General features: G+C 40.0%; 1 protein-coding gene across 6 annotated transcripts in view; it reads left to right on the forward strand.

The window, feature by feature from the left end:
• The window catches only part of BEGAIN (brain enriched guanylate kinase associated), a 160,908-nt gene that overhangs the window by 39,610 nt on the left and 105,379 nt on the right, over positions 1-15,919 (forward strand). For 5 of the 6 annotated variants that reach the window (XM_086749609.1, XM_086749608.1, XM_086749610.1 and 2 more), the window contains exon 2: positions 5,205-5,233. In XM_086749609.1, the coding sequence (XP_086605735.1) occupies positions 5,220-5,233 (14 nt within the window). In that variant the 5' untranslated portion in view covers positions 5,205-5,219. Of the gene's footprint in view, positions 1-5,033; positions 5,234-15,919 lie in introns of those variants that run through there. The other variant, XM_086749611.1, reaches the window with a different exon arrangement.

The raw sequence follows: 15,919 nt of genomic DNA on the forward strand, positions 1-15,919 counted from the left end.
AGTCTTCAGATGGTCTGAAAATAGTGGAGGTATTTTATGGCCTGTGATGTGGAGTTATGCTTGAAGAAGGTATTTTCTGAACAAAATATCTATTACAGCAGCAACCATGGAGAACTGCACTCAATTTTCTTTGTATCTCCATGACAATTTCAGTCAAGAGTTTTACAGCAATATTCTTGTTCTTTTGTAAACATCTATTAGATTCATTCAATATATGAAGCCAAATCAAATGCAGATGGACCTTTCCTCTAGCTCTTTTAAAGTTTCTATAGATTAGTCTTTCTTCAGGCATCACTTGAGTAGTGCTTTAAAGACTATACAAAGAAATCTCTAAAAATTGATTAAGTATCTAATTAAAGATTGATCCTATTACGTAGTCTGTAAATTATTGATCAAATTATGTAGTCTGTAAATTTTATTAAATCAAATCTTTTACTCTTATACCCTATAGGGAAAAAAAAGGAAAATAGCCACAGTGGTTCCTATCAATAAAACTTTAGTAAAACTGTGAGCAGGAAATAAATGCTGAAGTGAAATAACTGTGACTGAAAACCTGTGGCAGTTTACAAATGTGCCGGAAGTCCAGATGACTTTAGTTGTGAATGAACTCTCATTTACAGCTTTCCTCACCATGGAAATAAAAGCAACTCCCACAATACTAAACAAGTCAGAGTAATAACAGTCAGACTAAATGAGAGGCAGTAACTTTCTGCAATTCTTTCTTTTCTTACACATTTGGTAGCAACTAGCCAATATGCCAATCCAAAGTACACTGAACTCAATGGGAAGACCAGTAAGTACTGAGCCAGGCTCTCAGCCCTGTCCCTCCCTCTAAAATGAAACTTCTCTTTCCAAGAAAACATAAAACAATAATGAAAAAAAATTAATCTCCAGGGTATTCCTCCTTTTCCACATATACATTGAGAAGATGCAGAAGGATGAAAATTGACCCCAAGACCTTAAAGGAAGGAAATTACATTAGGCATCTGGAAGATCTGAAATCTCATGCTTGCTTCTCCTTGAGAAAGTGATAATACAATAGAGAAAATAAAACATAAACATAGAATTTTATGAATGCAGTAATCATGTGAATTGAATAGAATGGTAGGTAGACTATCAGTATGACTTTTGTTTTATTTTCAAAGGTTTTGGTTCAATAATCAACACTATAGACACAGACCATACAACAAAAAAATTCAAAGAATTTGATCACTGCATTAAGTTTTATGTATGTCAATGATTAAGAACTTTCTGCCATAGTCTTGAGGTTGTTTGACTTATTAATCAAACAGGGGGAGATAAAAAATTTGGGGATCACAGTATTTTTCCTTCACTCTGCTGACTTGAAAACAACGCAGAGGTTGTTATGCTGTCTGAAAAACAGTAACCATATTCTATAGGGAAAAAAAGCCAAAGTAAAATTTCCAGGAGTTTCCATTAACAGCATCTCTGCTTTCATGCAAGCCAGAAAATGACTTTGTTCTCAAAGAATATAAAAGAATATCAATTTGCAATCTAGAATAAGTGAGGGAAAGGGGAGGGGGGGGGAATTTTTTAAAAAAACACAACTGATTTGCCTTTTGAATACCTGCTCCAAAATGGACTCTTAAATACTCAGCACTTCCAGAAAAGGAGGGTCTTGACAGTTGTTCTGTGTTTTACACTTGTTTTCTTCAAATACTTGGAAACGTCATGTTTCTACCAGTACTCTTAGGCATTGCCTGAAAGTGCTTCCAGGCAAAGAAAATCTTGAAACCAGTCTCAGTATTTTAAATAAAAGACTGTATATGGAAATGTAGGATATTGATTTACTGAGACCAACCTTTTTGTTAAAAGCAAAAATTATGTTATTATTAATAATAATTATTATTCATATATTATTATATTATTAGTTATATTTAGGCTGATTAAATAAATTCTTTAGTCACAGTGCATTGATATTGTTTTTAAAAAACCCAAGTATTTAAATCACATCTGATATTTCTGTATTTAAAATTAATTACTCTTCTTAATTAAAACTATTTATTTTAAAAAAAGAAAATCACACAGCCTCAATCACACTGTTCAGGCATCAAGAAGCACTTGAAATGAATCAACCCACTGGCAAGCAGCAACTTACAAATGAAATGCCATAAAGGACATTCTCATACCAACCTTTACTTCAGTCTTTCTGCTTGAAATAGGTCCCACGTGACTTTCAGGACAAGGTTGGTCCTAAAAGTGGCCAATTCAGAGCTGTTTAGAATATATTTTAAAATCAATTCAGTAAGATATTTCAGATAGGAGCCTTCATAGAGAGCAGTGGTAGGATGATGTAACCTCTAAACTTCCACAGGCTATATCAAAGGCAGGGATCTGGCTAGGAAACAGCAATTTTGCATTAGTAAAAATGCCATCTTGTGAAAACAGAACTGCTTCAGAAAACCACAGACTTCTAAAATAATTTTGAGTTGCTAAGGCTTTTTTGGGGGGAAAAAGAAATGAAGAAAAATAAAAAAAAAAATGAAGAAGAAGAAAAGGAAGAAGAAGAAAAAAAAAAGAGAAAAAAGAAAAGGATGAAAAAGGGATCTTCCTAATGAACACAATTATCTGAAAAAAAAAATACTTGGGATGAAAGCTATATTTCTGTAGATGCTCCTATCTTGGTTTTCACCATCTCAAGTTCCTATTTGCTCATTTGACTCTCTAGCCTGAAAGCTAGGGCATTTCTCTGAAGAAAACACAAGCTCCAGTCCTTTTGTGTGCTCCTATTTATTTACTTGAAGTGGATCCCTGTCAAAAGAAGTAGCAGCATTGCAGTGCAGCAGCCCAGAAAGGGCTCTAACATGGGTTAGAGCATCCTCCCTGAGGAGGATTGAGCTGAACCCATTGCTCCCACATTAGAGAGGATCCCTCTCTTCGCTGCATAGGCTGTGAGGGAAAGGCAGAGGACAACATCCCTGATGGTCCAAAGGAAAGCTGGCCATGTTACATGAAACAAGTAGATTTTTCTGTGTGTGAGGAGGTAAAATAAAAAGCTCTACCTTAAAAAAAAAAAAAAAAAAGAAAAAAGAAAAAAAAGAAAAAAAAAAGGTGAGTAGTTCATATGGAAGTAATTGCAGCTTGGTTTAGTTTTCTGGTTTGTTTTGGTGTCAGGCATTTGCTGTGCTTTTTTTCCCCCCACTAATTTCCTGTCGGGATTGGCAGCCAATGACTCACCTGCATTCACAGATGAGTATAGCTGGAAAGCCAGCCTACAGCTCCTCTTCTCCATCCTGCACTTTAATCACACAAAACAACCCCCACCCTGACCTCGTGAGTACAGCAATATTCAAAGCACTAGGCAAAAGCAAAGCCAGGCAGCTTCCCCTTATGTCTGTAGATATTGCCGTCACAAAAGAACTAAAATAAGATATTCTAAGTATTCTGTCTTCATGGGTGACTTCCGCAGTTCAAGGCAAAGCAATAGTGAGTGGCCCTGGAGAAAACTACGTCCAGTCTCCCCAGAATGCCAGGATCATGATGATTATCGCAGTTTTTGAAAATTCATCTCCACAAAACCAAACTGGCAAGCTCATGGGGCTGCTATGCCCCTGCGGTTCCTTTGGTGGTCAGCAATGTTTAAAATATTTCCTGCATGCTGCAGAATATGCATGGAATCAATGGATAGATATAAATTAGAGAAAGCAATTATGGGTCCCTAGGTTAGATTATTAATCTCAAAATCTGAGATTTATCATGGCCAATTCTATACTTTCAATAGACATGCAGGGACTGTGTAAACATGTATTACATCAATTACTGGGAAGCTGAGGAGGGCTCTTCTTGCAGCTGGCTTCTTGCGTACCAAGTTATGGTGAATACCTAAAATCCTTAACAGATGTCATCAGAAATTATTGTACAAACATTAGCCTGACTGACAACTTTCTAATGGGCAAATCAAAAGTAAATGAGAAGAAGGGAAGATGAGTGACCCAATGAAGAACCAACAATTTGTCATTTGGGATGTTTTATTAGGCAGTTTGACAAATTTCCTGCTGGTTAACAGATTCAATTTACATTTCCCTATTTTTAATCTTTACATTATTTCATACTCAAAAATGATTGTTAGTCATTAATCAATAAGGTTTAAAGTGTTCACGATTAATGGGAAACACCTTCAGTATACATAACAGGTTCTGTGATCCTGGAACTTATCTGGCTCTAGAGATTGCAGGATTGCTCCGAGTGCTCATTCCTTCATTACAATAAAGTGGGACCAGGAGGACTGATGAGATTCTGTGCCAGTGGTGTAATAAAATGAAATGGAAGCAGCTATTAAGGATCTATGCAAGATAATGATGAAAAGGAAACCAAAGGGTTAACAAGACTATGCTTTGGATACAAGTAATGTCAGAGAGATTAATGAGTCTCTGTGCTATAGATAAGTAGGGATTTACAGTGTCTATATGGTAAAAAGAAACCAGACAGATTAATGAAATGACCACCTAGGGCTCTGCCGGGATGTAAAGGTCCAGGGCTGTGGGAATGCCGAGCGACTGGCAAAGGTGAAGGGGAGCCTGGCTGCAGGACAGGCAGAGGGACCGGAGGAGTTACCGGAATTGTGAGCTACAGCTTGGGCATGCAGCAGTGAAAGGGTTAACGAAAAGCCTCCATCTATCGAGATGCTAATTGTCAAGATAGTGTTGTATTACTTGAGCAAAGTAATTTGATTACTTAAAACTCCCACTAAGGAGGCCAGCTTGTGTCCCTTCCATCTGTTAGGCTCTGTGAAAGATGATGAATCGAACTCAAAATTCACGTGTGACGCGGTCACTGTCATTCCCCAGGCAGCGGAGCCCCGCTGCCATGCCCACCGTGCAGAGGCTAGCGCCGCATTTCAACTTTTCCTCTGAAACCCAGGAGGCACAGTAACCTGTTACTTGCTGCTGCTTGCTTCTTTTTTTTTTTTTCCTTCTTCTTTCCCTCCCCATTTTCTGCCTCAGCGCTACAACTGAGTCATTCTGTTGCCCATGGCTCGTGGGTATACAGTGCTCCTGCAGCGTGCTGCATTATTCCCCAGTTCATCTGTCAATGTTATTTTCGGCTAATGCAGATGTGGGGTTCGCTTACCGTCGCTTTGTAGATACTTGTCGAAAACCATTTGGAAAGCCTTAACTATGCATAAATCTGCAGAGTGAATGTTTTCTTTCATTCACTTGCTCCTATTATTTGATTTCTTGTAGGCCTCTGCGGCAGAGATGGAGAAAATAAGGTAAGTGAGGCAGTTTATTTACATCTCATTATAGAGAAGAAATGTTCTGTTGCACAATGGACAATACAGGCTCTTGGAAAATATTTTGCTTAATACAATCAGTATAAAATACTGGATTGCATGATGATGCAAGGGAAGCTGTGTGTTAGAGACAAAAGAAAAGGAGTGTGGTTATTCTAGTAAATCTGTTTTGCAGGGATGTCAATTCAGAAAGGCTGTTTTACACACAAACATGTTTTATTGCCAGATGCAGTGGATATTTGATTATATAAATGTTGTAGTCACTTGTCCATTTACTGCAAGAGCCTGCCATTCCATTTAATGAGGAAAGTGGATCAATAATTCATGAAAAAGCTGAAGAAAATATAGGCTTGACTTCAAAGCATCTAATTACTGTGGTTTGTTTCAGTATAACGCTGTAACATCGGTGTTCGATTTTTGTTTTATATTGTATATGAGCCAGATAAATCTTGTCTCCTCTGTGCTTAAAATGTTGTCATACTGTACCAGTTTCTCAGCACATCTCTGCTTTAAGGAAAAGGAGATGGCTTTTATAAACATAAGTTTTCCATCTCGTGTCCGAGTGCCAGTCTGCTTTGGGGGATATTGCTTTTGTGTATGTTGTTAAGAAAGAAAAAGAAAGAAGAAAGCATTCTAGCCCTTTTAAAAAAAAAAGAAATAATAATTTAAAAAATCAAATCCTGTCTATTAATAAAATCCTCAGGTATTATCAAAGTGATAGGTAAAATCTGAACTTTTTGTTACACTTTAAATACATTACAGATCTTATTTTAATAACCCAAAACACTGGCCATGCTCTTATTTGGTTTTATTGGACAAGCCCAAATTCCTTCTCTGAACCTGGCAACTCAGTTTGGTTAGTAACAACTGTTGTCCAAGAACAACTTTTTAGATTCCTTGAGTTTGAAATGGCTATCCTGCGTATTAGAAATGCAGTAAAGTTCTAAAATTCTGGAAATAACTGCGGAAGAAGTGACCGAGTGTTTAATGAATTCTGGGCTGGAAACAAAATCCTGTTTCTCATTTGAGAAGGAGGAGGTTAAGTCTCTTACAGCGGACTTGAAGATGCATGTCTGAAAGTTTCTAATAGAATTTATTTATAAAGTTTTGTAGTGTCTCATGATGATGAAAACTGTAACTTTTGAGCTGAAGGAAAAACCCTGTGTGATGTGTTATGGTTTTGCATGTATATAAGCACTATAATGTTAAAGCTGTGAGTTTTTCCTGAGTAATGACTGAGAAAGCACCTCGGTATGTGGTCCTGCATTTAGTAAAAATTCCAAATAAGATCACTTATGGTATATGCACACTCATGTCACGAATTACTCTCTTAGAAGATGCAAGTGAATATATATTTACAGGTTTGCTTGATAAGCATGTGTGCACTAATGCAATACAATACTTGTAATACTTCCCTGAGCATGCCTTGGCCTTTGCTTTTAGCAGACAGGCTCTTGCCTCATTTGCAATAACAGGCTGCAGAGCCCAGGAGAATGAGCCCAGGAATGTGTTGAAAAAGAAAGAATTTGCTATGACGAGAGTAAACAACCATAAAGCTCTATTTTCATAGCATCCTAGTTTTGCAGCTGTCAGGCACGCAGCGGTCCTTACCTCACTGCTCCTTGAGCACTATACAGATGGAAAAGCCCATACTGCCCCGCTCTAGGAAGTGGGAGTTCAGCTATTAACTCTAACAAGAGAAGGGTCAGAGTGTGTCAGGAGTTTGTTAATGAAGTTTTCTGCTTACAATTCTTGTGTGTGAAAGTTGCTTCTGATGGACATTCGTCCCCATCACCCAACCGGAGCAAGGCCACTGCCAGGGCTCCTGTGCACCCCAGTGGAGCTGTGAGCTGGGCAGGGAGAGCTCTGGCCGGACCCAGTGCAAAAGCTGCACCGCTCCACCCCAAACTTTTCCAGGTTCCCTGTCTACAGTCATCACCTTGGGTGCAAAGTGACAGAACCTTCACCAGTTCAAGGAAACAGTAATCAAATCTGGAGTCATTGTTTTAAATATCCAGTGAATCCACAGACCTGAGAGAATTTGATTTTTCCTAAACCTGTTCAAGTCTGGCACCCAGGTAAAAAACAAATTACCTTGTCTTTTAAGTATAGTGGCTTCAGCAAGGCCATGAAAAGAGATAGCCTAAAGCCAGGGGGAGGAAGAAAGAAACAAGAGGGAAGGGGGAGGCCAGGAGGAAAGAATATATTTTTGTTACCTGTAGAAACCAGTGTAACATCACAGGAAAGGACATTCTTACATGATACTTATTTTTTTTCTGCCCTATCCCCTGGACTCAGCTCCTTCCCCACTCTATTTTTGCAATCTGCTGAGGATCTGCCATCCCACATCAGCTGGGAGGACTAGAGAGTGAGCCCACACCAGCTGCAGAGCTGGGGTGTACAGAGAGTATGAGGTTCCTGCGAAAAAGGGAGGAGAAGGGTATCTGGAATTAGCAAAAACGAAACAAAACAAAGCCGTCTTGGAGAAACAGGAGAAGAGGAGCAAAGTGGATACCCGCAGGACAACCTATGCAGCCAGGTTGAAAACCCCCAGAGTTAGAGAAATCCAGATTTGCATTCCATAGTGTACTTCAAGATATGAAAGTCTTTTAAATATGATGAACAGGTGCAGATAATCACACTTTTCAGGGGACCTGCTCCACACTGACAGTCCTTAGGAGCCCACAGGGCCAAACATTTTAAGAAGGCAGCTCTGGAAGTCTTTGGGTGAGCTTTGCACATTCTTTAGCCCAGTGCATCTAGAGCACCCCAAAGGACTTGCAAGGCCAGGCACCTTCAGACAGAGGGCAAATGCAGGAGCCTGCAAAATTGATCCACTGATGACCCATGCTTTATTCAGCCCTAAATTCCCTGAGCCAGGGCAGCACATGCAATGGTGCAGCAAAGTAACACACCTCTTGGTCTTACATTCCTTCACTCAGCTTCTAGCTGGAAAGATGCAATTCATCTCACGTAACACAGTAATAATTCCCCTTGCAGACCAAGGAGCTGCTGTGATCTGCAATGTCACATCCTGCCCTTTTCAGCAGGGGCTTACTGTGACAGCGGTCTAGGTGGAAGGAGCAGTAGGAAGTAGAGGTGGGAGGTTATCAGTATTTAGCCTGACACAGAGACAACGTCCTCTAGAAGTGGAAACATGCTATTTTGTGCTAAAACTTTGACTGGAAGAATCAGTTACTGCAATGAAATCTTCACACTGTGAACAATTCTTAGCAGTACATAGTGTTTACAACATCTCAAGGTACCAATATATTAGGCAGGAAGTAAGGCTAACTACTAATCACAAACCTCTTGAGGATCTGTACTTTTGTAGGTTGGCTGTGTATGGTTATACAGTCACTCTAAACATTAATTACTTCTGACTGCAACCTTTTAAATACAGTTTTTGGATCTCATTCTTTTTCATGTCTATAAACAAGGACCAAAAATCTTAGTTAAGTAAAGTAAATTTCAAATATACCTATACTCTTATTTTAACTCTTAGCAGTGTGCTATCTCTGATGCATATGTTCAAGAGAAACATCTGCCTTTCAAGTCTGAGGCCTTGCAAATCTGTGGTGGCTAGCACACAAAATTGCAAGGACACTGGAAATTGCTCCTTTAAGTCAGATTGAATCCATAGCATGGCTAGATGTGCAAATGAAAGGCCAGTTCCACCACAACTTCTGTACAAACTCCTGGCAGATTTTTTGTTTGCTTCCATTTAAACCTGCTTGACATATGGGTTACAACATTCAACGTTTCATGTGAAAACGTTGTGACGTTTGGCATAAGAGACCTCCAAATATATTTTTATACACAAATATTGACCAAAATCTTGGTATTTCTTACACTAAAGAGTACCTCACTCCACAGGAAAAGCCAGTTAAGGTGACAGATATTGTTCAATAAAAGCTTTATCTTTTTTTTAAATACACTCCTAAAATTTCAGTGACAATTCAGAAACTCCATAAATCAATATTCTTACTTCTAAGCTCTCAAGATCCACAATAGGCAGAACCGTGTATCTAAAAGTACATAAACCAGGAGATATCATCACCCCCATCAGCTGCCAGACTCACATAATTAATGCCTGTAAGGAGGCTGACTGTCTACTTTGCAATGTAACCACAGTATTCCCCAACTGAGGATTACTTTATTTTGGTAGCATCAGTAGTGGCACTTTACTAAACATCCAGGGATCTCTGATAAAAATGATCCATGTCTCAAGGAACCTGCGAGGCAACATCTTCATTTCATTGTAGTCCTTGTTTCAGAGCACATGAAAATGAAGCAATTTGTTTTGCACACACAGCTGGTAGCAAGTCAGCAGCTCTATCCAAGTCTCTTGAATTTTCAGACTTGGACTTTTCTCAAGCATGTTTGAGTTCATCTGCGGTAAGGAAAAAATATCAGTCTCTTCAAAAGGAACCTCAGAGGCACGTGCAGTCCTAGGCAAAAGCTTCTGCTGTAGTTTAGTGAAAATATGAATACCTTCCTAAATGCCCACTAGATCATGCTGCCTTTTATGCACTTGGATAAATTTAGCCCTCTTCAAATGCTAATGAACACACTGCAATTTCCTGCCATCCCCACCTTGTCCTTGTTCCTTCTCCCAGCCTGTATCCACATTAATTTTATCATAATAACTTGTACACAAAGAGAGGATTTTTTTTTTCCCAGAAAGTTAACCAACAAACATGGTCTACTTTACCCTAGGTCTTGTCTTCACATCCACAGCTGCTGTGGTGGGAGCCACTGACTTGCACAGAGACACAATGCCACGGGACAGGAGCAGGGCTGTGCAGGCAGCAGCTCCAGGGTCTCCAGCAGTGTCTGCGGGCTCTAGCTGATGCTGGGACTTCAAACCCTGGCTAAGGACACAGGTAGAGAGGGCACAGGGCAAGCTCAGATCATAGGGAAAGGCTGGCATGAAAGGGCTGTGAGTTTGGAGTCATTAGCGGTTATGGTAGAAAAGTCACCTATCTGGGTGAATGGTAGGTCCATTTGGCAAGTAAGGAAAAAAAGGAAAAGGAAAAGAGAGCTGCCTACTTATATTCAAACAGGTAGAGCAAGTGTTCATTTTTCTCTGCTTTGCAAGATGTTTTTCCTGCAGTCCCAGCAGCAGTGACAGCCCTGCAGTGCTGTTTTCATCACATCTGGTTTGTTCACACTGCTATCCAAGGTGTGACTGCAGCGCAGCTAAACCACACGTCTCTCCCCTCAAGAGACCACACTCAGCTTTAAGTTTGCTGGTTGTCAACCATAGCAACGGGAGCAATGGACACACAAGGGTATATTCACAGCTCCCAGGGGAACTACAGCCTTGGAACTGGGATCGATTGGGGTGGAGAGTCATGCTGATCTACCTCTGAGAATTTTATTAATGCTGCCAGGTGCACAGTATGCTTGTGTAGCTTATACTAAAGTCCATCCCACTCCATTTCCACTGTTGGTGTTACCTGTGCTAGTCAGTCAAATTAGCATTACTTAGCTGAGGCAAAGGAGTTACTGTTATGTTGTCCTACAACCCTGTGCCCGAACTGCTGTCTGCTGCTTGGAAGAATGATCTAAAAGGTGGGGATGCCAGTATGGAAGGAATAATCTCCAGTCACCCGCTGTAGCAAGTCTTGTGTTATAATATCTTTTAGCTCCAGGTAAATATTGAGTGGAGTAAAAGCGTCCAGCAAAAAAGAAATTTGACAGGAATAGAGAGCAGAAGAGATTCAACTTGAAAGAAACCAGGTAGAGTTGTGTAAAGTGGCCTGCAGGGACAAGTGGGAGCTGAGCAAACATCTGAAGAGACCAAGGAAGTAGGTAGGAGGAGATGAGCCATGCCATCAACTGGGAGCTGCAGTGAGTCATGGAGAAGAGGCTGGACCTAGGTGATACCAAGCTTACAAATAATGTTCTGCCTACCCCTTTCTTGCAAGGCAAAGTGCATCACTGAGCAATACTATAAGATGCTCAGGAAAAAAAAAAAAAGGAGGGGGCATTTTTGACAAATATTTAAGAAAAGAAAAAAAAAGGTCTATTTCTTATAGTGTTTGTGATTAGTTCAAAAACTTTGTAGCACTGGGATGCTCTCTGCATCCCCTATATTGCTAACAGCAACAAGACTTCAGTTTATGCAAGTGCTCTAACCAAAGCTATCAGGGGATGTGTGCTGAACAGTGAAAGCAGAGACTTAGAGAGCAAAGAGTGGCAATGACTGCAGCAGTAACAAAAAAAATCTTATAAGCTGAAGAGTGTAAGAGGTTCCAAGCTGGAAACTCCACATGGTTCAAGGGCAGTGTAGTTTGTGAACCACACTTGAGTGTGCTCTGTGGTGAAATAAAGTACAATTTGAATGCTTGCTGCTGCCACAGCGCACAGACTGATGAAAGGAAGGAGATAACGTGTCTGCAACACTTTATTACAGGCTTTTGCAATTGCCAGCTCTGCTGCTGCTGGCATGGCTTAGGCAATTTAATTTACCAATCAATTCTTGATTTACACACAAGTGACTTCAGAATGCATTGAAATAAAAACTCTGCATCACCACATTTGATTCAATGTTCTTTAAAAATCAAAAGCATTGGAAATATATAAAAAAAATTAAGCTTTTAACATTAAAAAATTGAAGGGGCTGAATCGTCTTAATGTTTTAGTGAAGAACTAGAGCCAGCTTAGCATGAAGTACAATGTACTGAAAAATAGGCAATAGATAGTGAGCTATAATCATGCTTTTTGGAATTCATGAGTATGAGATTTTATAATTTACAGACCCCTGAAGCAGGACAGCAGGATCATAAGTGTCTATAGCTCCTTGCTGGATTTCTCTGACATGTGACCATAGTACCACTCATGTGAACTGCACAACTCTTGTTATTCAACTCTTCGAGGAGTAACAAATCCATCTCATTGAGCAGAGCACAGAGTCACTGCTCATTGCTTGGTTTACAGTAACGATTATACTGGGATAAAAAGGGCCTCCACGTCACAAGCCGTTGTATTGCCTCTTAGACCATTACTTTCTTCATATATGCATTTGCAAAGCTCTGAAAAGCATTGAGAAAGGCTTTCATCCTGAGCTCGCCCAACTATCACCATGTCAGCAAAACCATAACTGAGAAATTGCATGTGAGAGAACATACACACACCTCATGCAGCAGACTTGCATCTAGGAGGGTAAATGTTATTTGAGAGGAATATTGTTGGCAAAGCAGTTGTTGACTGACTTACGTGACATACTAGGACATCGTTGCTACACGAATGCCTTTTCAGCTACTCTGAGCAAAACACAAATTTTGACCATCTCACCTTGATTTTGCCCATCTTTAAAAAGAGGAGGAACAGGAGAAGGGTGTCCTAGAAGAAAGGAGGAGCTTCAAGCCAGTGAGTTCTTCAGGGAGTCCCTGCTGTGCTACAAACACCCTCATGTTCACAAGAAGCTCTCATGACTCAACAGCTCCAAATTGCTCCTTGTGTTCAACAAGACCAAGTTTCATATCCATGTCAGAGTAAAGGGCCCTAACTTTGAAGTTTCCATACAAATCAGGTCAAACAAATGAGCTCATTTTATGTTTCTGTTAGCTGCAACTGCTCTTTATACAAGAGGATGAGTTTAGAGGAGCTGCTCTATTTTTAAGACCTTGCAAGACCTATACTGGAATTTCCAGCAACAAATGGCAACTTCATCTTTTCCCTCGCCATCCCCCAAGAGCTTATTTTTGCAATAGGCAATTTGAAGAGATAAGCAATCACCACTCCTCTTTTCTGCACGTTTCTGTTTGAAAATAATTACATCTTTGTGCCACTATTTAACTCTGGGATGCCAGCTTAACCAAGGCACTGCACAAATTAACATAGTTTTCAATGATTTGCCTGTACAGAGCAGTCTAGCGATACAAAAAGAAATTGTCTATATATCTGTATAATTGGTCTTACTGCCAGGAAGTCCTACAGATGTAGGTGCTTGAAATGACATTTAAGTAGCACTAAATGCATGGCAAATGACTTTGCACAGCCATATTTAACTAAGATTGTAACCGCTGGGTCACTTGCCCTTTGAGATATTCTTTCCTCTTGGTATGAATTCTATCTCTGCCCTATAACAAGGAAGTAATATTTCCAGGGAGTTAATCAGAAACAGTCCAGACCAACATGTACAAAATAGAGTCCAAGACTTAACACAGAACCATGAGTGGCTGAAAAACAAATGTTTTGCAGTTCTACCCGATATTCTTAACAACTCAGTGGGGAACCAGTAACAAAGTACATTCACAGACAGAGGCACCTTCTTCATGATGGGGAAAGTGATGCTTTCTGTTGGGAAATAAAGACTTTTAGACTGCATATAAACAATCTATAGCACTGGAACAGTTCTATTTGAGTTCAAAATAAATTGCATGCTTAGTTTTGACTCTCAGCTTGTGAATAGCAATGGTCTTTTTATTTCTATTTGCATTCTGGTTTTGATTGATGAGACACTGACAATTAAAGAATGAAAGATCAAGTGAGTCAAACACTCTGAGGCTGGTTAAAAATGAGAAATCCAGCAAACTAGCCCAAAGCAATGCAAGCAGAGTGGTGAAAGACAGAGCAGCAAAGATATTTAAGTAAATTACTTGGAAAGCAATACTATAGCTCAACACACAGGAAAATCTGATTGTCCTGGTCCAAAAAACAGAGCTAGAATTTTTTACACAAGTCCAAATAGGCCTTCAGTCCTATGCCTTTCCAGTGTGGAATTCATATACAGGTTACTGCTAGAAGGGGTGCATGACTGACATGGCTAATTTTTGCCCAGATCTGCACAGCAGTTGGGCCTAGTACCCCCACTCTGCCATGTTCCTGCAGCCTTGCAAACACAGTGCCAGGCAGAGCCACGGGAGGAAGTGCCTGGTTTCTCAACCCACATCAGCAGAGTGACCCTGCCAAATCCCAGCCTCAGCAGTTCCATTTAATTTCCAACCCCTCACAAGCCTTTAGGAAGAGCAAAATTTTCCTGGCTGACTCCTGTCCTCACTGTACCAATGCCACCACTGGGCATGGGCACGAGATGCAAACTCCTGAGGAGATTTTCAGCCCACACTTTGAAATGTAGTCTAGGATAGCCCAGTTAACGCCAGCCGTTGCTCTGGAGCACCTAGATATCTGGAAAGCTTGGAGTAGGGGGGAGTGAAGAGGGCTGAGAGAGAGTCCCATCATTCACTTTACTTCCATTTGCCCACTTGTGGAAGGTAAATCTGTCCCTTTGCCCTGCAGCTGGAACTGCTGTGGTAGGTGCTGGAGACCCCTTGCTAAAATGACATTGCCAGTTGTGGAGTCTCCTGAAGCATATTTTCATGTTTCTTCACAAGATGCAGACAGTTAGTATCTTGTCTTTATATCAAATGTTCTTTATTAAAATCTTTCACTACTGAAGGAATCAAGGGCAGGAAGACTCTAGGAGAGATACAGTCCTACCCAGTTCCTTGTGAAGGAAGGATGAAAAACTCTTGGCTTTTCCATGGGGAAGATTAATTAGCCCTTTGTATAACTCAAGGGGTAGCTCTGGCAACAGAGCATATGGGTGGGAGAGGGAAGAAATGAGTCAGAGATAGAGAAGACTGACATGAGTTCTTTGGGCCAAATTTAGCTGACCTACACTGTTTGGTAACAAAGCAACTTCCCTCCCCACACCCCTTCACTCCCTCTCAATCTACAAGAGAAATCACAACCTAAAAGTCATGGGTTTTTTTGTTTTGGTTTGTTTTTTTTCTCCTGAGAAATTAAAGGTACATTAAATTAGAGTCTGCTAAAAAATGTCAGTCTGGGGGATTACAGCTGTCCTGTCTATTGCATATGATGCAAAAAGGAAACTTTTTTTCTTCACTTTGACAAAGCTGCTGATGCAGATTTTTTACAGTAACTGTAGACTTCAACTTGCTTTCCTTTAACTGTGTTATACTTTCTAATTTGACAAAGCCACTAGATTCAGTTACAAGAACTGAAGCTTTTGCATGCTGTGAGCTTCTGGAGGGTTTTATTTACAAACCAGAACTGAATATCATCTGAATGTAAAAGAAAAGACCTTCGAGAGGGATGTCCCATTAATTCCAGCACATGGTACACTTGGAGCCATTTGAGAGACACAGTGCTAATGCACCCAGATTTGCTTAATATACTTTGCTTTGAAGAACATTTGTTCTCATCTAAAAGTTTTTTTTTTTTTTTTTTAATGCAACGATAACCCTCCCATGGTCCACTGTGTAAAACAACTTTTCTTATAACTTAGGAATGTGTAGCAAATAAGCGACAACAGCTACATGTTACTTGGATACAAGGAATGTGGAAAGTTTCAGTTAGTTTTAATAGTAAAACTCTAATGAATGCTTTACTGTTAATACAGTATGGACTGGACTTCTGTACTGTGGCTTTGCAGTTGCTTCGCATTCTCATCTCCATCTCCTGCAGAGCTCTCCAAATCTTATCACACATTAAAAAAAAAAAAAAAGTTTACCAGGATTTTAATCTTAAGTTTCCTATAGCACTGAACTACTAATTATCGTGGCACGCAGAGCAGACAGTTCTGATTAAATTACCAGCCTGGATTTGTAGACCGTCCCATCTCCTTATTCATCATCTCTATGTACACAACATTGGAAAAGCATCTTAAGATATAAATAGGCATGGATATGG

The sequence above is a fragment of the Chlamydotis macqueenii genome, chromosome 5, assembly GCF_036417535.1.
Source record: "Chlamydotis macqueenii isolate bChlMac1 chromosome 5, bChlMac1.mat, whole genome shotgun sequence".
Classification (NCBI taxonomy): domain Eukaryota; kingdom Metazoa; phylum Chordata; class Aves; order Otidiformes; family Otididae; genus Chlamydotis; species Chlamydotis macqueenii.